The sequence below is a fragment of the Convolutriloba macropyga genome, chromosome 3 (genome assembly GCF_964194025.1).
Source record: "Convolutriloba macropyga chromosome 3, txConMacr16.3, whole genome shotgun sequence".
NCBI classification, from domain to species: Eukaryota; Metazoa; Xenacoelomorpha; order Acoela; family Convolutidae; genus Convolutriloba; species Convolutriloba macropyga.
The window spans coordinates 52,612,325-52,632,425 of NC_134470.1; the positions used below are offsets into that span (position 1 = coordinate 52,612,325).

The window sequence follows — 20,101 nt, forward strand, 5'->3', positions numbered from 1 at the left end:
GATCTCTTCTTGTTTTGTTTGATAGCACACGACTTTTCATTTCATTTACACTTTTTAGTTTTAGAGTATCTTAAAACAGTGAATTTGGAACCAAAGTCCAATATTTATCGTATATATTCAACATTTTGTGACCTAGAAAAGTTTTCATAACAGGTTCGAGAGAGGTCAGACTATTTTTATTAAAAATTTTTTAAGAGATTATAACAACATAAGTTAGAATGTGTATATATGTTTCAACAAAAAAGTTCTTTCCTTACGCATATTTTGCTGCTCCATTTAGCATTCTGTTATTTGTCAGTTGTTTAATTTTGCTTAAGAGATTGCAGTAATTGTGGCCTAGAGAAACAAAAAAATCGTGAATGAAACAGTTTAAAGTCAAACAAAACAAAAGCATAATTGATAATGAACTCAATTGTCAACCAATTTTGACAAAAATTGAGTAAACTGGTACACAACCTTCGATTAGCAAGAAAAATAAAACTCCTCAAGGAAAAAAATTCTTCTACAAATTTGATAACATCAAAAATCATAAAATACTCCACTTTTATAAACTGTTTCTAATTCTAGAAAAAAATACAAAATTACTTTCAACGAGATTTTCCCATTGTAAATTGATAAAACTATTTTTATTTTGAGTGTTTAATCATTTTTTTACTTGTTTAATCAAATTAATATTACTTGGTTAAAAATTCCACGAGCCATCATAAGTATAAGTAAAATTTTCCGAGCCATCATTATTATAAGTAAAGATTGCATACAGTAAACACCTGCCCCTGTGAAGCTTTCTATGCAAGGATGAGCTCTTAATTAACCATAGATTCAGGTTGACCATAAACTGACCGATGTTGGCTGCAATAATAGTACTACGTGAAAGTCTCAGACGCAAAAAAAAGTGGCCATAGTCACCAAAAAGAGCATGCATGCTCACAAAATGAACAGTCTGAGATGTGGGGAATAATAGAAAAAGGACAGCTGAGAACAGGCTATTGTTAATACACTGCAGACTAAAAGCCTAATGCTGCTCCGCTGCGATTACGCAGAAACAACTTATTATTATTATTATTATTCTCAGCTCCAAATCTTACGTTGAGATGAAAACTGAGACGGTTCAATTTACGTCAATGCAAGTAAAAGGAGAAAAATTGCATCAGGGGTTATTTGACTCAAAATTGTTAGCGCAAATATCTGTTCATTTGTAAATGAACCTCAAAACCAATCTTAATACATGTATGGCTAATTATCCTTCGTGAACAATGCTTACCCTAATTTCAATTAACTTTACTGGCTTTTGAAACATAAAAGCGAGAAAACGTAAGCAGAGTTCACAACAAAAAAACTAAAAATTGGTTATAGAAGCGTGTAATTAGATTTCGCGCTCTCAACGCAAGAACTTAAAGAAGACAGAAGTAATTACACCTTTAAAAGAACTGAAATTCACATTTAGTGTATTTAAGACCCATGCCTCTGATGTTTACAGCTCCTATGTAACTAGATTTCTAAAAATTTAGGTAATTACATTTCAAACGTTCTGTCATCAAATTTCGCACGTTCACACAATTACAACATTTTGGATGTCACATCGTTTCCATTATTCGCAATAAGAAGTCTATTATTAGCTCAATAGACTAGATAAAACTTCAAATTAAGGAGCTTCATGAACTTAAAATCGTAATGCATCTATTTGATTTTTTTCAGAAATATTCCTCAGTGGCAGCAGTCATTTTACTCGTCTGTCTCTATTTTCATCGGCTTGAAGTGCGCTTACATTGTGAATTTAATTACACTAAAAGTTATTAAAAGTACTTTATTAAGCTACGATTTTAATTGTCCAGCTGAAAGGGTTAGTAGATTTCACGTGAATTCTAACGAAAGCTAGTTAGTAGATTTCACAAGTTCGTAGGCATTGTCCGCGACCCCCGTAGGGTAGCAAAATTCGCTTAGGGTCAAACAACTCCTAATGTGATCACTTTCACTTTGGAATACTTACGGCTAGATGATACAAGGCAATGAGCTGCCGTAATTACCCAATTGCGATCAATAATTGTTGCCCCACAGTAAACATCACTGTGCATGAAGCGAACTCTGGCATAAAATGGGCGATTGAACGTCGGGAATCCATTAACAATTTGATTTTTCAACTTTGAGGTCCAATTTTGGATCTCATTTGGGCTATTTAAGGACTTACAGTGGATATAGTTCTCTGAACAGCAAAGCAATGAAAGTAAAACAAGATAGCCACTGAAATTGCATAGCATTTTGCATAATGGTATCTGTTCAGTTCAAGGCTAGCTAATGTAAATTGTTTCAGCCACGTCAAAGAGATTCAACAACTCATCGTAGTGGAACAAATCAGGTAGTTTATCAGCTGCTAAAGGTTTCGGTAATTTTGTTTTATGTGAAATTTCCCTCAGCCCTTTGTCAAATGAGAATCTGCAGTTTCAAGAAAAAGGTGAAAAGCCTCCAGAAATCTTCTGGAAGCTTAACATCAGCGAAACCTTTATTACAATCCGAAAAATTTGCATAGTATGGGGGCGCCGTGTCTTTTAGAAATCAGTTCATTTTCTTTGGTGTGACTTTTTGTCAACGCGAATTCAAATTAGAGTTTTAATTATATTTACTTTGGATTATTAAAAAAAGGCAAAAAACGAGTCACTTGTAGGCAAGAATTTTTGTCTGAAAAATGGAGTAAAGAAGAGTGTTCGAGAAAAATTTTCAGTTTTTTGAGCAATTTTCTTACGCGCGTTACCTGGGTTCTGATCTTCATTTTTCAGCACCCATGTTTTAAAAAGAAAAAAAATCTTTTCTATTAATGATTTTCAATTCATGCAAGAGCTAACGGCATCTATGTCTTAGACACCACGTTTTTTTTGGTTTTGACCGCCTTCTTCAGTTTTTTCTTCAGTCTTGTCTTCTATTTTTAAAACAAAAATGTCTCACTCGCAATCTAAAAAAATACAAAAAAAATTTTATTAGTTTGAATACGTAACTGACGTTTTTATCGACTTTGGCAACTTTCGTTTTTAAAAACTATCACTGATTTTTTACCTCTACCTGATTTCATAGATTTTTTTTGCACTACTGCCTAATATCATTATTGACAAGTCCCATTGGCTCTCTGGTGACAAAAACTAAAGTGTTCTTTGTTTTGAAATGGTATCTAACTTTTTGAGCAACGTTAAAACCATCGAAAGTTATATTGTTATCGTTTCATTTTAGGTTTCTAACGAAATTTCTATTTGGATGTTTGATCAGATTTATATAAGTTGCCTGCTTGTTGTATTGGATGGTCTTGATAATTACACTTAGTACTTTTTAGTGTCATGGACTGTCAGACTAAACAAGGCTGATCGTTTCATGGTTTTAGTTTGTAGACACGGTTGTTTTTTTTTAAACAATTGCTTTCAATGAATTGCAACTATATTTTGTTTTTACTGTTCTTGATACTCTGTATGTCTCAATGGCTTTCTGCCGAGAAGCAATCGTAGCTGTTATTTTTTGCCTTTGAGGCCACTCTGTTGAGCACAAAAGTTACGCGTGTATTTGATTATTGCTGCTTTGGTTCGTTTATGCTACGCGATCCCTTTTTTTTAAAATAAAAGTTTTTATTCTTTCTGATAACTGCTAAAATTGTGATCACAATTTTGATGTTCTACTAAAGAAAATAGGACTATGTTGGATTTGTCACAGAAAAACTTTTAGAAGATGTGATGTTCGCTAATTGTCTTTTCTGTTGTCCTTTTTTTTCTCTCTCATATCTATTCCACAAAAGTGGTGTTTACAGTCTAAGTGTAATTCCCTTAGCGTAAACGATAACTTATTTTGCTGCTAGTGGTTTTCTGAAAATTGGGAATAAAATTTTTTAAATAAATTTTTTCTTTGATGTTTGTTTTAGTGTATATTCTGGTGACTATCAAAGGTTTTTCTTTTTTTTCTGTTTGTTTTGGTACGTCCTCCCTCTATTAAGTAGCATCGACGTTTTCAAATGAGATCCATCTTAACGTCGCAAGAATTTTTGTATTTTCACATTTTTATTGAGGATTTGTCTAATTTATGTTTGTACAGTTTTTTAAAATAACTTTACACCATTTTTTTATCTCTTGATTTAAATGCGAGGAATATTCATTTTTTTTACAATGAAGCTGTTAGCAAAAGAAGAAATCAATTATTTTAGGGGCGTGGAATATTTTCAAAAACTTTTAAAACCTTAGTGGTAAATTCGTGTTTGAACAAAATCTTGGATTTAAGAACGTGTTTTCTTCTTCACGTGCGGCAATTTGACATACAATTACAATAAGGTTTTTCCCACCATTTTTAATAAAATTTTGTACATGGGATCTAAAGTAATGCACAGATAAAAATGTGTGCAACCCTCTATCAGCAGCAAAAATCTTTATGGTTTTAACACTATTCGGTTTCAAATAGTAGTGAAATTTTGAATTTTGCCCGTATCTGTTTTATACGGGCAAAACATAAAATTTCTAGCAACAGTTATCGGATTCTAATCAAGCCTAAGTAAAAAATTTTTTGGTATCGTTTCAGAGATGATAGTTTTTCAGTTTTGTTTGTTTTCAAAAACTGAATTTTTGAGTTTCGAACTTTTTTGGCGTTTGAAAATGGTCATTCATGCGTTTTAGAGTTCTCGGTTTTTCAAAACGCTCTCAAAAACCGCAGCAAATCAAAACAGTACCAATTTTCCACTTTTAAACTACTAATCTTTATGGAACAGATCATGTAATTTTTCAGCTGACAAAAATTTCAGCTGACAAAGTTTTCAGCTGACAAAAGTACATCGAAATTTTTGTCAAATGATAACCTGCAGTTTCAAGAAAAAAGGGAAAGCCTCCAGAAATCTTCTGGAAGCTTTACATCAGCGAAACTGTTATTACAATCCAAAACATATGCATAGTATGGGGCGCTGTGTCTTTTAGAAATCAGTTCATTTTCTTTGGTGTGACTTTTTGTCAACGCGAATTCAAATTAGAGTTTTAATTATATTTACTTTGGATTATTAAAAAAAGGCAAAAAACGAGTAATTTGTAGGCAAGAATTTTTGTCTGAAAAATGGAGTAAAGAAGAGTGTTCGAGAAAAATTTTCAGTTTTTTGAGCAATTTTCCTACGTGCGTTACCAGGTTTCTGATCTTCATTTTTCAGCACCCATGCTTTTAAAATAAAAAACATTTGTTCTAATGATTTTCATTTCATGCAAGAGCTAGCCGCATCTATGTCTTAGACACCATGTCTTTGCAAAACTATTAGCCATTTTTTGGTTTTGGCTGTTTTTTTTTTAGTTTTATTGTCTCACTCGCAAACTAACAAATTACCAAAAAATTTTCTATCCGTTTGAATTCATAACTGTTTTTTTATCGATTTTGGCAAATCTCTTTTTAAAGCTATCACTGATTTTTAGCTCTATCTATTTGCATAGATATTTCGTTGCCCTGCTAACCAGTATCACTACTGACAGATGTCATTGGCTCTCTGATGACGAAGAATAATGTATTTATTGTTTTGACTTTGTAACTAACATTTTAAGCAACGTTAAATCACCAAATGTTATACAGTTATCCTTTCATTTCACGTTTCTAATGAAGTTTCTAATTGGATGTTTGTTCAGATTTGTATAAATTACCTGCTTGTTGGATTGGATTGTCTTGATACTTAGTTATAGTGCTTTTTAAAGTCATAGGCTGTCAGACAAAACAAGGCTGATTTATTCAGTTGGTAGAGGTTTTCAGTTTGTGGCGATTGGTTCTTTTTTGATAACACTTCCTTTCAATGAATCACAATAAATATTAACTTTGACTGTTTTTGATACTCTGTCTGGTTTTTGACTTTGACTGGTCTCATTGGCTTTCTGACGAGGCTAAATTGGATATATTCAGTTTTTCAAGTCCGTAGCTGTTAATTTTTACCTCTGAGGTCATTTTGATGTGCACAAAAGTTACGCGTACATTTGATTGTTGCTGCTTTGTTTCGTTTATGCTACGCGATCCGTTGCTTTTTTAAAAAGCAGTTTTGATTCTTTCTGATAACTGTCAAAATTGTGATGAAAATTCTGATATTCTACTAAAGAAAATGGGACTATGTTGGATTTGTCACAAAAAAGAGCTTCTTGAAGGTTGATGTTCGCTAAATGTCTTTTCTGTTGTCTTTTTATGCTCATATCTAAACTACAACAGTGCTGTTTACTGTCTAAGTGTAATGTCACATAGCGTAATTGGTATTTTAATATGCTGATATCTTTTTGATCACACTTGTTTCCTGAAAATGGGAACAGAGTTTTTTTAGTTAGATTTTTCATTGGTGTGTGCTTTAGTGTATATTCTGCTGACTCTCACGAATTTTTCCTTTTTCTGTCTGTTTTGGTACGTCTTCCAGTTGGTAGCAACGACGTCGGGCAAAACTCAAATTTAATGGCAACTGTTATCGGATTCTAATTCAGCCTAAGTAAAAACATTTAATGGTATCGTTTCAAAGCTGATAATTTTTCAATTCAGTCTGTTCAGTTCAAGGCTAGCTAATGTAAATTGTTTCAGCCACGTCAAAGAGATTCATCAACTCATCGTAGTGGAACAAATCATGTAGTTTATCAGCTGTTAAAGGTTTCGGTAATTTTGTTTTACGTGAACTTTTCTTCAGCCTTTTGTCAAATGAGAACCTGCAGTTTCATGAAAAAAGGGAAAGCCTTCAGAAATCTTCTGAAAACTTAACATCAGCGAAACTTTTATTACAATCCGAAAAATTTGCATAGTATGGGGGCGCTGTGTCTTTTAGAAATCAGTTCATATTCTTTGGTGTGACTTTTTGTCAACGCGAATTCAAAATAGAGTTTTAATTGTAGTCACTTTGAATTATTAAAAAAAAGCAAAAGGAGGAATTTGAAGTCAGGAACTTTTTTCTGAAAAATGGAGTAAAAAGAGTGTTCAAGAAAAGATTTCAGTTTTTTTAACAATTTTATTACGTGCGTTACCAGGTTTCTGATCTTCATTTTGCAGAACCCATGTTTTTAAAAGAAAAAAAGTGTTCTAATGTTTTTCAATTCAATCAAGACCTAACGGCATCTATTTCCCAGACACCATATTTTTCTAAATTATTAGCCAGCTAATATTTTTTGGGTTTGATCGTTTTTTTTTAGTTTTTTGTTGTCTTGTTTATTATTTGATTAATTTTTATCAAAAAACAGTCTCACTCGCAATCTAATAGATAAAAATGAAGATTTTTGATCGGTTTGATTTGCTACTGACGTTTTTATCGTTTTCGGCAACTCTCATTTTTAAAACTATCTCTAATTTTTTTCAATTCTACCTAGTTTGACAGATCTTTTTTTTGCCCAACTATCTAATATCACTTTTGACAAGCCTCAATGGCTCACTGATGACAAAATATATAGTATTTATTGTTTACAAATGTTAGCTAAATTTTTGGGAAACATTAAAACCACCAAATGTTATATTGCTCTCTTTTCATTTTAGGTTTCTAATGAAACTTTTAATTGGATGTTTGATCAGATTTATATAAGTTGCCTGCTTGTTGTTTTGGATGGTCTTGATACTTACACTTAGTACTTTTTAGTGTCATGGGCTGTCAGATTAAGCAAGGCTGATCTTTTCATGGTTTTTAGTTTGTAGACATGGTTCTTTTTTGGAACAATTGCTTTCAATGAATTGCAGCTTTTTTTGTTTTTACTGTTCTCGATACTCAGTTTGTCTCAATGGTTTTCTGCCGAGAAAAAATCGTAGCTGTTATTTTTTGCATTTGAGGCCATTTTGTTGAGAATAAAAGATACGCGTATATTTGATTGTTGCTGTTCCGGTTCGTTTATGCTACGCAATCCTTTTGTTTTTTTTTTAAAAAAAAATTCAGTTTTGATTCTTTCTGATAAATGCCAGAATTATTATGAGAAATTTTGAGTTTTACTAAAGTACATAGGACTATGTTGGATCTGTCTCAAAAAAAAAACATTTAGAAGATGCGATGTTCGCTAATTGTCTTTTCTGTTTTCGCTCTCATATCTATTCTAGAAAAGTTGTGTTTACTGTCTAAGTGTAATTTTTTGGCGTAGACGATAACTTAAGTTAATCCTATTGGTTTTGATCACACTTGTTTCTTGAAGAGTGGGAACAGTTTTTTAATTAATTTCTTTCATTGATGTTCTAGTGTATGTTCTGATGACTATCAAAAACTTTTTTTCTGTTTGTTTTGATACGTCCTCTATTAAGTAGCAACGACGTTTTCATATAAGCTCCATCTTAACGTCGTAAGAATCTTTGTGTTTTCAATTTTTTATTGAGGATTTGCCAAATTAATATTTGTAAAATTTTTAAAAATCAGATTACACCTTTTTTTACTTCTTGATTTAAAAGTGAAATCACGTTTGGAGTAGTGATTTTAATTAAAATGAAGTGGTTAGCAGAACAATTAATCGAGTAGTTTTGGGGCGTGGTAATGCACAGATAAAAATGTGTGCACCCTCTATCATCAAGCAAAAATCGTTATGGTTTCAGCACTATTTGGTTTCAAATAATAGCGAAATTTTGAGTTTCGCCCGTATCTGTTGTTTTTATTTTACAATTTTATTTGATTTTTCTATTTTTTTTTGTTTTCGCAAATTGAATACTTGAGTTTTGCAATTTTTTGTTCTCCTTACGGATGTTCTGTTACTAGAGTCAATAATGATAAATGTCAGCAACTTTATAGTGCTATATACAAAAAATGAATTAATGGTTTAAATTAGAAGCTAAGCAATTTTTTAGTATAACTTCAATTGTAACAAAAAGTGTGACAAAAAATTATCGAATAAATAAATTTTGATAGTATCTGTTGTTCTTTTTCTGGTCACTTAGTATCATTACAGATATAAACTATCGACATCTAATGAGCTAGAAATGAAAGAATTTAATGGTTTTAGTTAATAACTATTGGGTTTTATGTTTTTGTTGCTAAAATTGTTTTGTTTTTTGACAGAACTCAGTGCGCAACTTTCGCTGACTTATTCAAATATAAATAAACATATGAATGTTATTTAAATCATTTTGATGTCAATGTCTAACGTTCTTGTTAAAACTTCAGATTTTGCCAGATTTCTTTTATTTGCATTTTTGTAACTTTATATTTATTTCATGCTGTAACGTTTTTTTTTTATTTATTTCTGTTAATAAGCATCCTTAGTCTTTTTAATTTGAAAATTTTGGACAGAACTAGTGCGTAGTCAAATACGTACCTTTCAATTTTAAAAGAAGTTTTCGAATTCCTTATTTTACTTTCATGTAAAAAAGGCAGTATATTTACTTTTGAAATGTCCTTTCTGTGAATTTGCTGATTTTAATTTGTCAATTTATTCAGTTCTTCTGATTGCCAATAAAGACTTTTTAATTTAGCTCTTTTTAATCAGACTAGGAAAAATGTGAATTTCTAGCTAAACTTCTACATCTAAAGAAGTGCGTAGTGTTCTGAATTTACACTGATGGCTTTTGTTAGGCGTAAAACTTATTTTTAAAAAAATTTTCGCGCCGAAACTTGTTCTTTTTTTAAAAATTTGCATGCCTTTTTGTTTGATTTTCATTTTAATGGGACTTACAGTTTTCTTCACCATGGGTGAATTTCAACGATATTTTTTTTGGAATTCTTTTTTTGAATTACTTGTATTGGTACTACAAACTTAAACACAAAAAAATCTAGTGAAATGTATTTTTTCTGGTTTTTTATCGGTTTTTACGGGAATTAGAGACCAAATAAAGCTTATGGGTTATTTGGTACAATTTTAGCCGAAAAAATTAATCATTTTTGAATTCGCGTCTGTTTGTCTCACATATGTCCAACAAGATTTCCACTAGCTGGAAAGTTGGTTGATCTGTAGAGTTCCGGAAGAGAGAATTGGTTTTGAAGCAAAAAATAAAAAAATTTGGAAAATTTGACAATGTTTTTCCTAATGCCTCCCAAGTTCTTTTTCTGAAATTTGACAATTTCTTTTTTTCTAGCTAAATAAAATTAAATATTTTTGTGCTCATTGATGCGTTCATGTTTAGGTTTCACTATTTCGGTGATTGTTTTCAAGAAATTCATACTAAGACTTAAATTTTTTTCATAAACTTTGTTGTTTCGACTGCCTCTTCTTGCCTCGTAAAGTTCGAGCAATTATTTTTCAGATGATTTTTTGGGTTTTTGTTTCTATTGAGTTTTAAGCAAAAACTAGGAGTTGAGTTCGGTGACCCGGAAAAGATAAATATTAAATGCTAATTTCGCCATTTTTCTTTAAATTTTCGAAAAAAATATATTTTGTTTGTTTGCTTTGTTTGGCTCGTAGTGTTCAGTTTGGCTCATTGTATTTTTCATTGAGTTTTCAAAATTAGTTTTCAGTACCTGTTTTGCAATAAATTTGATTGCAATTTCGTGGAATTCTCCGAAATCATGCAACCAATTGTCTCAACATTTGATTCCGTTGATGACGTAAACATGAAAATTCAATGTATCTTCAACAACACGATTTTGTCTTCATTATATTACCACTGCATCTCTGTTTGATGATCAGAGTTAGCTAGACAGAGAGAGTCAAGCTGGTATTTTGTCCCTAACTCACATTTCATGGAAGACTTTGCGTTTCGAAGAATTAATGAAACTTGAAATAGTTTTTAGTAATTTTGAGCGTTTGAATTTCTGCTTTGAATACATCATTTTACCGTCAAAAAGCTAGAAAAAAACTATCTCAGCTCTGTTTTCATGCAGCCCGTTCCAATTTTCTACTAAAAATTATTTTGAGAAATAATAATTTTGCTGTTACAGTCACTTTGAACAGCATCACTAGCTGCAAACTGCAATACGACCGAGACCTCTCAGGAAAAAAAGAGCACCTGATATTGTCCCATTTTTACTATTCTGATGTTGTCCGGCTTTACTATTCTCTCAGGTTTTTGATCAACTTCAAGCAGCGCTTGTTGCGAATTCAACCTCAAGATAGCTAAATAAGAAGTTAAAGATGAAACCATTGACTTTATGTCCCCTGCTGCCAGCGTTTAGTTGCCAAAACATGGAAACCAAAATCTAGAAAAGGACGAACCGTTGACACCAAACCATTTTCTGCTCCAGCGTCCCTCCAACCAACTCCCTTCCACCCGGTGTCTTTCCGTCAACCAAGCCAGCCAGCCTGGAGTCTTTTAAGAATGTACAACAATTCCTCATCTACATTTGGAGGAGACTGGTCCTGGAATACCTATCGACTTGACGAAAAGAACAAAATTGACCGAAAGCAACGGGAGTTCACTCAAGGTCAATGATGTGGTATGCGTTCCCAATAACTTCATCCCACGTGGTATTTGGCCTCTGGAAGAGATGGAGAACGGCTTACGGCACCTTCGTCCGCACTGTGTCCGGTATCACTCGTGTTTTTGCTGATTAGCTACCTTTTGCATAGACTTCTTCGCGCTCCGGTTCAGGCAGAGCAGGTTGAATATTTTTTTCTATTCAAGTTAGTTTGGATTTATAGATTCTACCTGGAATTGGAAACATTATTTATTTGTTGGATTTATTCCTATTTTACCCTCTCGTTGCTTTTGCCCCCGTGGAGCTTGTTTCCGATGCAACCTCAAGAGAGCTAAATAAGGAACTTAAATATGATTTGCCGCAAAAACTTGACGTTATTTCCAACGATGCTAGCGCATAGTTGCCAAAACGGAAACAAAAATCTTGGAGTTTGAATTTTCAATGCTATAAATATGTTTTCGTTACAGCGCATGATTTGAGTGCTTTAATTACAATGTTGAATGCCTTATAGGCGAGATTTTTTGTACAATACAGCATCTTCCCTAAAATGGATGCAAATGTCGGGCACTTAAATTTCTAAAGCAAGGCGTCAATAACTTTGAGCACGACGGCAATAATCAAAAAAAGAGCAGTAAAGTAGCGAGAGAGCAACTAATTGATACTTTTACCTTTTTCACTACTGCTTATGAGGGTCAGTGAAATAATATTAATTTCACAAAACGATTGAAATTATACGTCGTATTTTTTCTTACTTTATTGAAGTAATCTCAAATCTTTCATCTCCTTTAGAGTTCTGCTATTCCGAGGATCAAGAGCGAATCTTAGGTTAGAATTCATTCTAGTAATCTTTTAACTCTGAAGTACTTGGAAGCCTGAGAGCCAGTTTTTTTGGAGCAGCTTCAATTACCCTTCACTCACAAATCACTGGCAAACAGTTTACCAAAAGAATTCTTCTGGCGAAACGATTCTAGGTTAAAATCTCGAAATTAAAACCTCTGACCTATTTCTACACTAAAGCAGTGACCAGATAAGTTAGTATAGCATTGTAGGATTAAAAAGTCGCAGTTTTTCCGTTTCTCTTTTAAAAAACACCTTTTCAAAAACATAAACTGCAGATTGCCAGAGTAACGGTGACAATGAATTGGGTGCGGTATAAAACAAATAGAAACCGATAGATCTCATTTGAAAAAGTTATCGACGCGGCTCCAAAAATTATCTAAAAAAAACATTCAAGGATAAAATGACGACTTCTTAAATTTCAATACGCAGAAACATTTTTATTGGGGACCATTCTTGAATATATGAGTTCATTTGACCTTAGACTAGTTCAGTTTAACCTAAGTTTCAAATTGCAAAAGTCAATGAGGTAAGAAGTCACGAAAATCTAATCATGCAAAACTACCTAAAAACTTTTGCTAGGGAGAGTGACAAATGATGTGACGTGCGCAAACACCTTAAGTGAGAGGGAATGTCATTCCAAAAATTCAACTTTGCTGTGCGAAAAGAGTAAAACGAAAAAAGAGCGCCAGCCAATAATTAGATATAGCTCGAATACTACAGCTAGCAACTCGAAGCGTCGAAGCACAAAACCATATTTGCAGCAGAAACCATACTCTTTTGTCCAAAAACATTATATATTTTTTACCTCACGAGCTTTGATTAAAATATTTTAAAATAAATTATACCCTGACATAACTAGAAAGGTTTGATCATTGAGATCATTGAAGCACGCTAACGCGAACGCTTGATAACACAAGAATTTGTTTTATTAAAAACATATCTTAACATCAAAAGGGCCAAAATTGTATGCTGGAAAATTATTGATAGGCTCGAAAACAACAGGACCGAAGATTGTCGCGAAATAACTCCAGACTATGGTCTTTAAAACTTTGATCTCCACAATTAACTCTGCAAACCAAAGACATTGCAAAAGTTAAGGCAGCTAATAACCTCAAAAGCATAGCCAAATTATTCAAAAGAAACTAAACGTAGGAATCTTGACAACACTTAAATTTTAAGCTTTTGCGTCACTGCCAGGTACGAGAAAAAATTAAACATCTATCTTGTTGGGAGATGTCATAGACAAAATGAATTCAAAAAATTAATTAACCATGAAGAAGCTATAGAAAACATTACTAAAGGCGAAAATTTTGATTCGATAACCTAGACCCAAAAAAAAATCACAGAAAAATTTGTGAAAAATTGTAAAATGAATTGCACAGATTTCTCAGTGCTACATTATATTATAAGAAATCAATTGTCATCCAAAAAAACAAAAAATCTAAGAGCATGTAAAATCAGTAAATTTTTAAAAACAACTAACGAAAGCAGAGCCAGTAAAAATGAAGGTGTTTGAAGAAAGCTAGAATGACAAACGACAAAAATCAGGAGCATACAAAAACACAGTAATAAACATTAAAACAAAAAGACTACTTCGTAAATTTTGAAAGTTAAAAATCAAGCTGACATGGAAATAGAAAAATAACGACTTTTCAGTGTTTTGCGGTCAAGTTTCCGCAACATTACATACTTGTTGTCACATAGAAAAACATTACAGACTTCTTCTTGTCCACATAGAAAATTTCAAAAAGAGTTCAAAGTTTAGAAACATTTAGGAAATGTTAAAAAATTATCAAAACCATATTATAAATTCAATTATGAAACAAATTTTCACTGATTTTCAATGCGTTAACGCCAGCAAACAATTGAATTATCACTAATACGAAACCAAAGTCCCTGACGGTGCACAGAAACCCTTACCCTTTTCTAGTAATTAAACCCGAAGTACAAAAACTAAAAACAAGAAAAAAAACCGCCAAAATCGGTTTGTGTTAAATCTAACATAACCAAGTAACGTCAGCCGAGTTGGTCTCAAACGACCAGCGGGCTTCACCAGTAGCTATCTACGGTTTAGTGAGACTAGCTTTAGCTTAATTGAAGGGGCGTGGGGTTAGTGTATGCATCGGGGGACTGATGTGGGCAACGATGGGGGGGGGGGGGTATTTCAATGCCTTTGATTGGGTATTACAATACCTGAAAAAAATTAAATCTAGCCTTTCTTAAATCTAGCCAAATTTAAGGTTGGGGTTGGCAGGTGGTGAAAAGAGGAGACTGATGTGTGTGTGTGTGGGGGGGGCGTAGTTGTATGTGGGGTTGTTGAATGTGTGTGGGGGGGGGGGGTGTGAGCTTGATGCAGAGCGGAATTGAAACAGAAAAAAGAGAAAAAGTTTTGTTGTGTCAGGTGGTGTGTAGTTTGTTCTAATTTGGTGCGCAACTTCTTTTGATTTTGCTCTTTTCACTTTGACTGTATTCACTACCCTGCGTATTTCAATGCCTGAAACAAAATTAAAATCCATTCAATCGAAAAAGCGAGGGAGGTAAATTACAATCAAGGGTGAAAATTGTAACTTAAGTAAATAGAAAACTGTGATCAAAAGGTAAAGCAAATTTTAAAAAATGAAGCGCCTAAATAATAGCAGTTGAGAGGCTGATGTTGACTATTAAACGTTCAGTAATTTTTAAAAAAGGACTTTGAATGATCATGAAAAGCTCATGATACTAACCCGAAATAGATGTCTAGAGAACTTAATGCCCTTTGGTCGCTAGACGTTCACGAGCACGAAAAGTCAAATGCATCCGACCAAAATTCGGTTAAACAAAAAATCGCTTACGAAGACCACAGGGCTGATATAATTGCCACAAACTTTGTTTGCGATCAATTAAACAAATATCTGACATCAAGAGGTAATCATTGCATTAATAATCAGAGGGACGTTGCCATTTACACTGATGCTTCAGGAAAACTCCTCTCAAAGATCCAAAATTAAAAACAAAAAATCAAACATTGACCAAAAAAAAAATGAAACATGCCCGGCAAATATCTTATTCACCTCATTCGACACGCTTCGGCTCATGCTCTCACTTCTCTCTGCCATTTGTTATTCGACATTGTTTGAATTCTGACAGCCGATAGATTGCCGAATTAGCAACGAACTAGATTTGCAGGCCAAAGAATATAAAAACAACTATAAAACTGAGTCGAAGAAGTCCTCGACGTGATTTCTAAAACCAATCCAAAAACGAAATTTCCAATTTTTTGCTGAAAAATAGTGCTTATCATACAATACTGTAGCCCACCGATGGTTTATTAATAACAGCATTTTTTGTATAGGAATCACCAATTTAACTTGAAAAAAAACGTAATAATCTTACGTTACCTTAAAATTGGAATTCAAATTCACTCAGTGAGTGTGCCATTTACCAGCCAAATTTTATCACGACGAAACGTGAAACGACGATACAGAGAAGGCCAATTGCCGGAAAATAGCCGCCATTAAACTATCTGCCCGACGCTGGCATTGAAAAACACATACCTGGCAGATTGCCGGAAAATAGCCGCCGTTGATTCCCATAACTCTACTGGGGTTGAAAGAAGAGAAAAATTCAAAAATTGATTTTTGTACAAAAACATTTTTAAGTGCGATTTATTTTGATGACATATTGTAATTGAACATACTCCTGTCTCTCAGTGAGAGGCTACAGTGTCTAGTATCAATACCAATAAGCATTATAGAGAGTAACTAAAACTTACGAAAACAAAGTTCAAGTACCGGGCGTCTAAAAATGGGCTTTATGGGTTTATCCCGTTTCTATATCTGACTTTGATTTTTTGGATCTTTTCCGTTTGTGCCCTCCAGCTTAGTGGGCGCATATTATTTGCACCCCCCAGACGCACGTGCAAAATTTTTACATAGTGATTTACTATGTAATGGCACGTGCTCTGTAACTGGGGGGCACAAACGGAAAAGATTCGATTTTTTTTATTCTGAATCTCTTCATTTTGAATTACTTTGCTGGGTAGCTGTACTTAAAAGAACTTTGAGCAGAATGACAGAAGAGTGAAACTAGCCTAGAGCAGTCGAAAAGTTTTTACGCAAAATTTCCTAAAAGCGGCAAAATGGGTACAGCGAAAAAAAGTTCGACGAAGTAAAAAAACATAGAAGGACAAGTCCTGAAATACAATTCAAAGAATTGAATGCAAAACTTAGAAGTACTCTACCTGAGCAGCAGTTCAATTGAACAATGCCAGCCAAACACAAACATAATTCTTAAAAAGTTGAGAAGTTAAAACAATCAAACAAACTAAACAAAAATATACTCATTGCTAAAACTCTTGAAGCTTCCCGAAGGCAAAATTTGATACTTTTAAATATACCTATTTCATAAATATGTTCAAAACCATTTTTGGATTTTAAAATCGGTCCAGGATCATATCTGCAAGACCTGAAAAAACTCACTGGCCCTTGAAGATCGATTAACTCAGAAAATTACAGAAAAATTTTAAAAGCTCAATTGAAAATGTTAAGGAAATGTTGCTGAAAATAGTGATGATAAAATCTTCCCAATCATTTATATGTCTCTACAGCTTATCCAGTAACCCAATTCCAAGCCTTAAAACATTCATTGTCTCAAAGATCGATAAGCAAAAATTTTTAGAAAATTCAAATTTCAAAAAAAAAATTCCTATTCATTCTATTAAAATGTTGAAAACCATTCCCTTACCGCCTAGCAAAAATGTTATAACATATTATCAAACCCCGAAGGAGGTTATCTGGCAACTAAGGCAAAAACTCAATAAAAGACAAATGTTCAAAAAATTGAAAATTGCAAATTTTATCAAAAAATTTCTAAAATTAGAATTGCTAAATTGTTGAAAACAATTGCATTGACTCTAAAAACCATACAGCAACTTTTTATCAGACCTGTCAGACCGTGTAATAGGTTTTCTGTCACTTAAGAATGGACAAATATTAAAAATTGCCAAAAATTTTAGTAAAACTTAAAAAAAAATCGCAAATTTTATCAAAAAAATTCCAAAATTCGAAATTTTAAATAGTTGAAAACAATTCCATTGACACTAAAAACGATGCAGTAGTTTTTTATCAGACCGTGGAATAGGTTTTCTTGCACTTGATACGGAAAAACATCAAAAATTCACAAGAATTTTAGGAAAACTTAAAAAAATTACCGATTTTATCAAAAAAAAAGCCGAAATTCGAGACATTAAAACCTTGAAAACCATTCCATTACATCTAGAATATATATGAAACTATGCAGTGCCTTATCACCAAACCTTAGAGGAGATTCCCTGGCCCTGTGGCTAGAAAAACTCCAAAATTGGTCAAAGAACTTGCAAAAATTAGTATCATTTTGAGTGTTTGTGTTTTTAGTGCCAAACCATATAGCTCATAATGTTCATAACAAGTAAATTTCCCTCCCAAAAGACCTTCGTCAACTTTTAAAAACTTCAACTTCAGACTAATAAAACAAAAAAATAAAAAAAAATCACAAAAAACATGAAAAATTGCACCACTTTGAGCCCAAAAACACCTAAAAATGACCTTTTAACCTTAAATGGAGGCCATCCCAGCAGCTGCACCACTCTAAGCATTTGAAGTCCACTTTGGGCCTCTAATGAAACTTAATGCCCGCTGGGCTTTACCTGTTTGTCCCGTTCTGAAAGATCAAAGTCAAGTCACTGATTTTCTGAAAGATCAAAGACAAGTCACTGATTTTCTGTTTAGTCAATTTTCATTGACTACACAGAAAATTAAACCTAGAACGGACTATGGATGGATTGAAAAAACCATTGAGAAAAAAAAATGCGATCCAAAACATCGAAAAAACATTAAAAAATCAAAGTGAAATTGCCGCATGTGAACAAAAAACCTCTATCGAGAAAGCGAATTTTTGTTCAAACACCGTTTTCTCACTCTACTTTAAATTTAGAGCGAAAAAACTTCACGCCGCAAAACCTCGCTTTTTCGCTCCACTTCCTGTTTCGGCATGACCAAAATCACTACTCCAATTTGACATCAAAAATAATGAAAATGTGTGAACAGATTCAAAAAAAAGACAGCGCCCCAATACAATTCAAATTCTTTGAATTGTAAAAAATAAGAGCGCTATAATAAAGCAATAAAATTAGGCCACATGGAGCGAACAGCTATAAACCGTGATATATACCCGCCATTCTCTTAAAAATACTTCAAAGTCGAACAGTCATTCACCGAGCACAGCGCATGGCCAAAACACTTTCTTGGTCACAAAAACGTATACCGACTAACGTCGGAAAAATTGATGGAGCATTTCGCGCCAACAAGCTTTTTCATCCTGATAAATTTATTTTACGAGAAATTTTCTTGCATTGAAGCTCAATAGTACCCACCCATACACCTACGGCTTACCTGTTACACCTTTCTTAAATCTAGCCAAATTTTTATAAGCATGATCATTCTGTAATGCGAAATTTTCATTTGATTTAACAAAGATCCCTTTTTGGCAAAAGGTCAAAATCGTTGAATGAAGAAAAACATACCCGGCAGATTGCCGGAAAATAGCCGCCGTTGCTTCCCATAACCAAGATTGGTATTGAAAGAAAAAACTAGTGGAAAAATGAATTTTGTACAAACAATTTTAAAGTGCGAACTATTTTGATTTCATTTTGATGCTGAACGTGCTCCTGTTTCGTAGTGAGAACACACAGGGGCTATTATCAATATAAATAAGCATTAGAGATGGTCACTAAGAACAAAGTTTGAGTAACGGGCATCTAAAATCCGGCTTTATGGGTTTATCCCGTTTCTATTTCTGTTCTTTTTTTTGATATTGACTCTGTTCATTTTGAATTGCTTTGCTGAGCAACTGCTGTCTAAAAACACTTTTAATAGAATGAGAGAAGAGTGAAGCTAGTCTAGAGAAGTCAAAAAGATTTCGCGCAAAATGTCGAAAAGGCGACAAAATGAGGCAAAGCGAAAAATTTTTATTCGACGAAGTAAAAAGACATAGCAGGACAAGTCCTGAAATACAATTCGAAGAATTGTATTAATTTATGACCTGAAAACCATTTCCTCCGCTTTAAAAGAAAAATGAGAACTGTTAGTAATGAGTAAGCAAAAAAAACAACACAATGACAACAAAAAACAAGCAAGACAAAAATTTCAACTTATATTTTTTGAAAAGACAGGATCAATATCAAAAAACAACTGCTATGAATTCAAACTGCCAAACTATATTCCTCTATTTATCATTAGCAATCTTTTTCTAAATGTCGATAGTCTCTGTCGACTAATAATAGTAAATGATAACACAATAACCGAAAATCGCATTACAATTCGCCGAAAGTTTTTCAAAACACTTAGTTTAAAAGTCACAGAACTCAACAGCTACTTAAAGACACAATTGAGTCAATTAATTGAGTCCTCAATGACCACCGTTGAGAATGTCACCAATGAGATCAGGTAATAAGACAGCAAAAAGCACAACAAATAATAGCAAAAACAAAAATAATTCAGATTATTTCTAAAAACGAACAAGCGCAAAAGTCACAAAAAGCAATAGCTATAAATTGTAATGACTTCCTTTAATTGAAGCATTTTAGCAACCAATGAGACATGTCAATAATGACACTGAGCGTTAAGACGACAAAGTTGAAAAGAAAAACCAAGTCATAGAAAGCACTAGCTTTGAACAAAAACAATTAAATCGATAAACTTAGCCCGTATTAGCAGCACCAGAGACCTATCCCCAATGATATTAAATGATAGGACATCAAAAAAACAAAAAATATTTGCAGAACTCAAAAATTCACTCAATAAATTTTGAGAAAAGTGTCAATTCATGAAAACCCCTAGGTATCACCTCGAGCCATTAATTAGGTTCTTTTTTGCGTCATTTGCAACCGATCAGATCTGCCATTGATGATACTAAGTGATAAGACAACAGATCATTTTAAAAGGGGGCAAAATCTAAAATTCATCAACAATTTATGACAACAAATAGTGG

General features: G+C 33.2%; 1 protein-coding gene across 1 annotated transcript in view; it reads right to left on the reverse strand.

The window, feature by feature from the left end:
* Window positions 1-5,466, reverse strand: part of LOC142337134 (chymotrypsin-1-like) — a 37,941-nt gene extending 32,475 nt beyond the window's left edge. The window contains exons 1-2 of the mRNA XM_075386233.1: window positions 5,448-5,466; window positions 1,988-2,200 (exon numbers count right to left, since the gene is read on the reverse strand). Of these exons, the coding sequence (XP_075242348.1) occupies window positions 1,988-2,072 (85 nt within the window). The 5' untranslated portion in view covers window positions 2,073-2,200; window positions 5,448-5,466. The remainder of the gene's footprint in view (window positions 1-1,987; window positions 2,201-5,447) is intronic.
* Window positions 5,467-20,101: the final 14,635 nt, after the last annotated feature.